General features: G+C 57.0%; 1 protein-coding gene across 1 annotated transcript; it reads left to right on the forward strand.

Annotated features, from left to right (window-relative positions):
* Positions 1-4,601: 4,601 nt before the first annotated feature.
* NKX2-3 (NK2 homeobox 3) lies at positions 4,602-7,229 on the forward strand. Its single transcript, XM_046652316.1, has 2 exons — positions 4,602-4,965; positions 6,478-7,229. The coding sequence occupies exons 1-2, from the start codon at positions 4,602-4,604 to the stop codon at positions 7,227-7,229; spliced, it is 1,116 nt and encodes a 371-aa protein (XP_046508272.1).
* The last annotated feature ends 416 nt before the right edge of the window (positions 7,230-7,645 follow it).

A 7,645-nucleotide genomic window follows, 5' to 3' on the forward strand; every position in this document is an offset into this window, starting at 1 on the left:
ATTGAACTTGGACTGGTTTTCTCCCAGGGAAGGGAAGCGGTGGGTTATTTCGAAAACTCAATTCCAAATACAACCTGAGGAAATCTGGCATTTATACAAACATGCAAAACAAGCTAAATTGCTCAAAACACCATGTTAAAATCTTTTTACAAATTACCAAAATGAGGAAACAAATCCTCTCAAGAAACCAAATCAGTTTAATGCTTTCTGGGACTGACCTACCTAGTTGACATTGCTTTAAAAGTAGAAAATGTATTCACTCTTCTCACAAAACACTATTGTCTCTCGCTTGCTCAAAAATTTTGGATAGCTCTCTAACATCCCTCAACTAAAGACCAAACCAAAACATACACACATACACACCACCAACAACAACAGAAACAAAATAAAAACTATTTAGTGCTGCCGCTAAAGAGGAAACTTTTCTTTCTTCCCTCTTTGTAAGATGTCATTGAAAATGAAATTTCTAGGAGAGGAGTAAAAAATGAAAAAGTTCAATGAAAAAAATTCACCTGAAATGTTATCATATAGTTCTGGCTAGCTGAGTTCATCACAGGATGATTTTCCATGCTTTAATAGAAAGTCAGTTCTGACTGTGATGCTGCATTTAGATTAGAAAGCCATGATTACTTTCAACTTTTTTTTGTGGCATAATTAAATGGTTACATAATTACATATGGTTACATAATTAAATGGCTATTTAATAGTTGGAAGGTAATAACATTAGCAGTGGCATATATAACTAAAATGATCGATTATCTGCCTATATTTATATGTATATTAATTAAGCAATTTTTGTGTAGAGAATAACTTATGGGAACATTTTACAGTTTTCAAAGAATCATCACATTTTTATTTGATAATATATTTATTGTAATGATTAGCACATGGCTTTTCTCCCAAAAAAACACAAAAGCATACGTTTATTTATCGCTTATGCATCTATATAGCCTACATAGCACTTCACCCTCATAGAATCTGCCACCATTTTACGATTCTTTAATCTTTAATCATATATGGGAGAAGGGGAACTTGCATAAACGTAGAATGTGATAAAAGCGTATAGAGGCAGATACACTCAATATTAAATCCAACTCTTCCATGGATGCAACGATATTTACTTTATCTGGCAGGAATTGGCTACACCGTCCACGAAACGAAAACCTATTATTAGTCGAGCACAGCTCCAGAATTTCAAAGATCCTCATTTCAAACAAGACAATGCAAATGCCCCAGAACAGGCCCGTAACCGGATACGCGATGGAACTGGATTCCACATTCTGATAAGTGACTCCCGAGAACCGACCGCTGCTGCCCTGTAACTACGGCTCTGGCGTTTTCCTCCGGGACAGCGGCGCGCAGCTGGCGGCGCACACGCTCACGGGTCGTCCGGGCTGCGGCTGTGGGCTCGGGAAAGGCAGGCCATCTAGACGGGATTAGCCTGGGAGGGATCCCTGCTGGCAAGCTCCGCTTCGGGAGAAGCAGACCCACCGACGCGAGCCTTGAACTACTAGGAGAGGGCAGCCAGAAACTACGACCCGAGCGCCTGCTCAGGGCGTAAGACTAAGAACAGCTTCTCGCCGCTAGATCAGCCCTGAGCATGGCTGGAGATGGGAAGAGAAAAGGGGGATGGGGCAGAGAAACCGCCCACTAGGCCCCTTGGCCTGGGCTCCCCACGCTCCGGATCCTCACGGGCCTCCAGCCTGGCGGGCCACAACTGCGTCCCCGGACGGCCTGCCGAGGAGCAACCGGGTCAGCGGCTGCAGGACAGAACCACTCAGGCCTAGCCCAAGTGGGGTAGCTGGCAGGGTAGTGCTGGCGGCGGGTTTGGAGGAGATCGGACTGCGTGGGCCTGCGGGTGGGGAGGAGACGGCATTCTGCGTGCTCAGGGAGGAGGCAACTAGATGGACTCCCGGCGGCGGGGAGCGGGTGTGTGGGCGTGTCTTGGTGTTCCCAGCACCCCGGGGCCACGGGTTCTAAGCTGGGGCTTCTTGGGATGGGTTTAGGGAAGGTCTGGGAGCAAAGCGCTGCGGAGAAGCAAGAGAACGTAGCAAGGAGATGCAGGCTTCGGTTGCAAACGGGGGAGAGAGACTTTCAATAGCTTTTGTCATTGTCTTGTCTTTTTTTTGCATCTTGAAATCACTCAAGAATATCACCCAAAGAAGCGAAAAGCATTGGGGACCGAAGGAAGGGGAGCAGAAACATTCCCCGCGACGGTCTATCCTTGGGGATGGGGGTGGAGGAATGGGACTGGAGGCAGCTTCCTTCTTTTATGTTCGCCTGCCATCACGACGCACACACTCAAGGACTCCCACCCCGCAGTGCCGCGCACTCACCCCCACCTCACTCTGGGTCTTTGCGCCCGAGCGCTCGCGATCCGCGGCAAAAGCAGGCGTGTTCTTCTCTCTGCAGCCCCGTGGCCTGGTCTGGAGACGCCGGCCCCGCCTGGGGCGTCAATAGTCTCTGAATTCAAAGCTGAAAGCCACCGGGCGCCCCTGCGACTGAGGGATGGTCGTCCCAGCACAAGGCCCTGCCCACAGAGGGTCTCCACCACCGCCCGCGGGCCGCCTGCCACGCTAAGTACTCCCGGGCGCACGTGGCCCGCGCCGCATCCCAGCTCCCCGGGCGGCCCCAGAGGCTGACTCCCCGCACCATTTCCGCTCGCTCCTGAACAGCTCCGCCTCTCCCCCCTCCCGACCGGCTGTTCTTTCTCTCCTCGGCCTTGGGCACCCACTCCTCCCGTCGTTGCGGGGCCCCGCACGGCAGCTCTCCATTCTCGCCCCGACTCCCATCCGGAATCTGCCGCCCCCCGGGGGCGTTGTCCAGAGTCCCCGCGCCTTCCACCCGCCCCTTCCAGCTGAGGCCGGTTCCCCCTAGCTCCACCATCATGTCCGCCAAAAAACGCTTGAGGGTGGGTAGGGCTGGATGAGGGGCACCACGATGGGGGCCGGAACTGGTCCCCACTTTTTCAAGGCCAGTGCCGCCTCGGGTCTTTCTGTGGGCCTCACAGCAGCTCCCGCGGCTCCTCATTGGGCTAGGCGTGGTGGCAGGCGAATGTCTATTGTGCGGGAACATTATCCCCACTGGCGCGGGTGTCCAGAATCTCAGGGGACCCTGTAGATTCGCCCAGAAAACAACCAGAGCCGCACGAGGGCGCCAGAAGGCATGTGGGTTGGAGAAATGAGAAAGACGCCTCAGGGGGTTCGGGCCTAGACCCAGGCACCCAATTTCCATAGGCGGAAAAGACGGCCTCCACGGTGGGGCCACCTGCCATGTGAGGACAGATCCTGCTCTCAAGACCTTATGAAGCCATCCAGCGTGTGCGGCACTCCAGCCACATCCTCACCAATGCAGTCCACAAACACTGCTTGGCCTCTGATTCAGAATAGCGGTAGTTGACATGTATTGAGCACTTAACATGAGCAGGGCCCTGAACTAAGCTCCTGGCTTGTTTTACCTCATTTATCCCTGGCAACAACCCTGAAAAAGGTATTACTGTCTCCTTTTTTGTATACCAAGAAACTGAGGCTTAGAAACGCCCAAGGCCACACACTGACCAGGCCAAGCTTCGAACCAAGAGCTGTCAGATAACAAAGTTCAATAATAACTCCCTCGTCCTGTCTCTCACATACCTGCTTACTGCGGCCGCTGCAAGGGTTACAAGGGCAAATGCAACCGGGACTTTGCTCACTGGGGCTTATAGTCTACCCGGGGAGACCAGGTAGGCAATACAGCTATAGTACTAGGTGGAAAGTGACAAGTGAGCCGACTGTCCTTTACTAACACGTGGTGCAAGTTCAAAGGCGGGAGGGATGATTTCCGGCTAGGCGATCAGGGAGCGCTTCCTTGACAAGGTGGTATCTGAGCAGAGCCTTAGAGAACAGCTTTCGACTCATGGAGACAAGGGCAGGGAAGACGTTCCAAGTGGAGGGAACAGCTTGAGCAAAGTCAACAAGGCGGGAACGGACACGTCGCCCATCCGTACGTATATAAAACATTCCGTCTCCTTCGGGATCCAGCGCCCGGTGTTTACAGGCCAGGAAGTTTTCCTGCCCCCGCGGCAGCTGGAAAAACCACGCTGCTGGGTCATCCTTCCCAGCACTTGGTTGGTGGACAAGAAGCCTCCCACACTAGCCCTAACCGGGAAGGTGCGGCCAGGAGGGGCTGGAATCGGTCGTTCGGGCACCCGAGGCAGTGCAGTCTCGCCCGCAGCAACTTGGACTTCGCGACTCTATACTAGTCCTTGTCTATTTCTGGTAGAGCCGCAGCACCCAACTCGGCGGACGCGGGGGGCGTGGTCCACATGAACCGGAACCAATGGGGAGGGAGGCCGAGGCCAGAGCACCGCCCCCAACGTGACGCAAGACCCCCGGACACAGGCGTCTCAGCCCAGGCCCCAGTCCCTGCAGTGGCTGTAACAAAACCCAGACCCCCAGGTCCGGGCCAATGGAGGCGATTTAGACTGGAGCGGGACCGCGTCTGTCAAAAGGCCGACTCGGCAGCAGCGGCGGAGTCCAGAAGGAGAGCTGGAGCCGCCGCGCTGCCTCCCCGCCCCCGCCGGGATTTATTGAGTATTTGGACTGGACAATTAAGTGGCCCTGATGATGTTACCAAGCCCGGTCACCTCCACCCCTTTCTCAGTCAAAGACATTTTGAATCTGGAGCAGCAGCAGCAGCAACAGCACTTCCACGGCGCGCACTTGCAGGCGGACTTGGAGCACCACTTCCACTCGGCGCCCTGCATGCTGGCCGCCGCCGAAGGGACGCAATTTTCGGACGGAGGGGAGGAGGACGAGGAAGAAGAGAGCGAGAAACTGTCCTATTTGAACTCACTAGCCACAGCCGATGGCCACGGGGATTCGGGGCTCTGTCCCCAGAGCTATGTCCACACGGTTCTGCGAGACTCGTGCAGCGGGCCTAAGGAACCCGAAGAGGAGCCCGAGGTCGTGAGGGACCGGAGCCAAAGTGAGTAGAGGGGGAAAGGAAACGCACCCACACATCTGGAGGGGAGCGCCCGCAAACAGCCCACAAACCTTGCCAGCACGGCTGCCCTGCCTTTAACCTTCGGCTGGGGTCATGCCTCGTCCTGGTCAACGACGGCTCCGCAGAGCGCAGGTGCCTGGGAGGGAGGGAGCCGGGGCGGAGCGGGAAGGACGGGGTGACCCCGACAACTACTCCCCCCAGAGGGGGGAGGCGATGCAGCCCCTGAGAGAGGGGAAGGTAGTCATTTCTGCCCTGATGCTGATAAGCAACTCGGGCTCAGCTGCTGAGTCCTGACAACTCAGTATTTTTGCTCTTCCCAAGAGCGAGAGGGGCAAGAGCCTCAACCGTTTCCACTTTCCCTCTGGCGTGAGACGAGTTCTCCGAGTTCTCGAGGCCAGGGCAGCCGCTTCCTCTTCTCCGAAAAGTCGGTCCAAGCAGGTTGTGTCCCCAGCGTCCGCAGGACGCAGGAACTTTGGTAGACACCAGCTGGATGGTTTCCTCACTTCTCCGCTTGGAGCTCAGCGTCCTGGCATCCACCGCACCCGCAGCGCGGGAGGGGAGAGTCCGTGGCAACGCTCCATTCCGCGCGAGCGCAGCGCTCACACCCCTGAGGCGCCGGCCTTTTTTGAAAATTCGTAATGTTTTGCTTTGTGTCCCAGGCTGTGGGGCTGCCGGCCGAATGAAAAACGCGCGGAACTTAGTTTGAGATCCCGGCCGCTCACATCGGACGGGAGCTGAATTGGGCAGGAAAATCAGACAACTGAATAAAGCCTCCAAGGAAGGGTTTGTTTCTGAGGGGAAAGAGTCAAAGAACGTCTTTCCCCAAGAGGAGGTTGGATGTGGCGAAAGCCGAGGCCTGTGCTCTGACAGCTCCCCTGGGCCTAAAATCGACACGACACTGTCTGAACGAGTCAATCAAATTTCTTTTTCTAAGGTAACACAGACATCGTCACGCAGACATTTAGCAGTGGGCATATGGTCTTTTAAAAGCAAAAAGAAATGGTCCCTGGGCAATGCACGAGCGTACAATCAGATATTTCCGAACAGAAAGATTTTCGCGCAACTCGTGCGCACCGGCCCCCAGATACCAACACGCCTCACATCTTTAGCTCCCCGCGACCGAGTGGAAGGCAAACGAGTTTGCAAATACTGTCGTTATTATGTAGTTGCAAACTTTCATCCTGAAAAATAGTCATTAGTGCGCAGAGCCGCAGGGTAATCTCTTCTCTCCTCTCGCAGATGCAAAGTTCCAAATAAACGTGCACTAACTACCCCTCCCCATGGGACGTGCCTCCACCGGCCAGACGGTCTCTGAGGGTTCTTGGGCTGCCGCAGGGACCTACGGCGCCAGGAGCCACAAACTTTCCAAAAAGTCCAGGCATTTACTACCGCACGCTCCGCGCTGCCACCAAAAGGGGCCACAGTGTTCCGGGACCGGAGCCGCGGTGAGATCGGGAACAGCTAAGGGACGCTGTTGTTTTGCTTCTTCCGCAGAAACCTGCCAGCTGAAGAAGCCTCTGGAGGCGCCCGGAGACTGTAAGACGGCGGAGGAGAGCGAGAGGCCGAAGCCACGCAGCCGCCGGAAGCCCCGGGTCCTCTTCTCACAAGCCCAGGTCTTCGAGCTGGAGCGCAGGTTCAAGCAGCAGCGGTACCTGTCGGCGCCCGAGCGCGAGCACCTCGCCAGCAGCCTGAAGCTCACGTCCACACAGGTGAAGATCTGGTTCCAGAATCGCAGGTACAAGTGCAAGAGACAACGGCAGGACAAGTCTCTGGAGCTGGGCGCGCACGCGCCCCCGCCACCCCCGCGCCGCGTGGCGGTGCCGGTGCTGGTGCGGGACGGCAAGCCGTGCGTCACGCCCGGCGCGCAGCCCTACGGCGCGCCCTACAGCGTGGGCGCGGGCGCCTACTCCTACAACAGCTTCCCCGCCTACGGCTATGGGAACTCGGCTGCCGCCGCCGCCGCCGCCGCCGCTGCCGCCGCCGCCGCCGCGGCCTATAGCGGCAGCTACGGCTGTGCGTACCCGGCAGGCGGCGGCGGCGGCGGCGGGGGCGGCGGGGGTGGCGGCGCCTCCGCGGCGGCCTCGGCCCTGCAGCCCGCCTGCGGCGCGGCCGGAGGCAGCCCCTTTGTGAACATGAGCAACCTGGGCGGCTTCGGCAGCGGTGGCGGCGCGCAGCCGTTGCACCAAGGGGCTGCGGCTGGGGCCGCGTGCGCGCAAGGCACCTTGCAGGGCATCCGGGCCTGGTAGGAACCGGGCGAGTCACGCGGCGGCCACCCCGCCGCATCCTGGCGCCGCGGGACTGAAGCGCGAGAAAGGTTGGATCCAAGGGCCTGGTCCCCTCGTTAAAAAAAATATATACACGTCTCGCTCTCCAGGGCCCCGGAGCGCAGCTCCCACGAGGCCTGGGGAAGGGGGCTCAGGGGCGAGGAGGATGCCCGGGACCGGTCTCCGAGACTGTCTCTGAGGCAGAAATGCCGGCTGGGTGCCGGGGAGGACGATGGCCCCGACCCTGGCCTCGAAGGGAGTGCGAGAGGGGAGGACTCTGGCTGCCGCTCGGTACTCCCAGAGCGAGAAGGGCTTCTCTCCCTCTGCGGCGGTCCCGCAGTCTCCGCGAAGCATTGACGAAGAACCCAAAGACGAAAAAAAGCATGAAGGAGAGAAAA

This window comes from Equus quagga, chromosome 2 (genome assembly GCF_021613505.1).
Source record: "Equus quagga isolate Etosha38 chromosome 2, UCLA_HA_Equagga_1.0, whole genome shotgun sequence".
In the NCBI taxonomy this organism is placed as follows: domain Eukaryota; kingdom Metazoa; phylum Chordata; class Mammalia; order Perissodactyla; family Equidae; genus Equus; species Equus quagga.

Excerpts from the sequence above, each read along its gene's own strand:
- NKX2-3 (XM_046652316.1), top strand. The coding sequence starts at position 4,602 with ATGATGTTACCAAGCCCGGTCACCTCCACCCCTTTCTCAGTCAAAGAC. Across the intron at positions 4,966-6,477 it reads CGTGAGGGACCGGAGCCAAA|AAACCTGCCAGCTGAAGAAG; the intron begins GTGAGTAGAGGG and ends CTTCTTCCGCAG.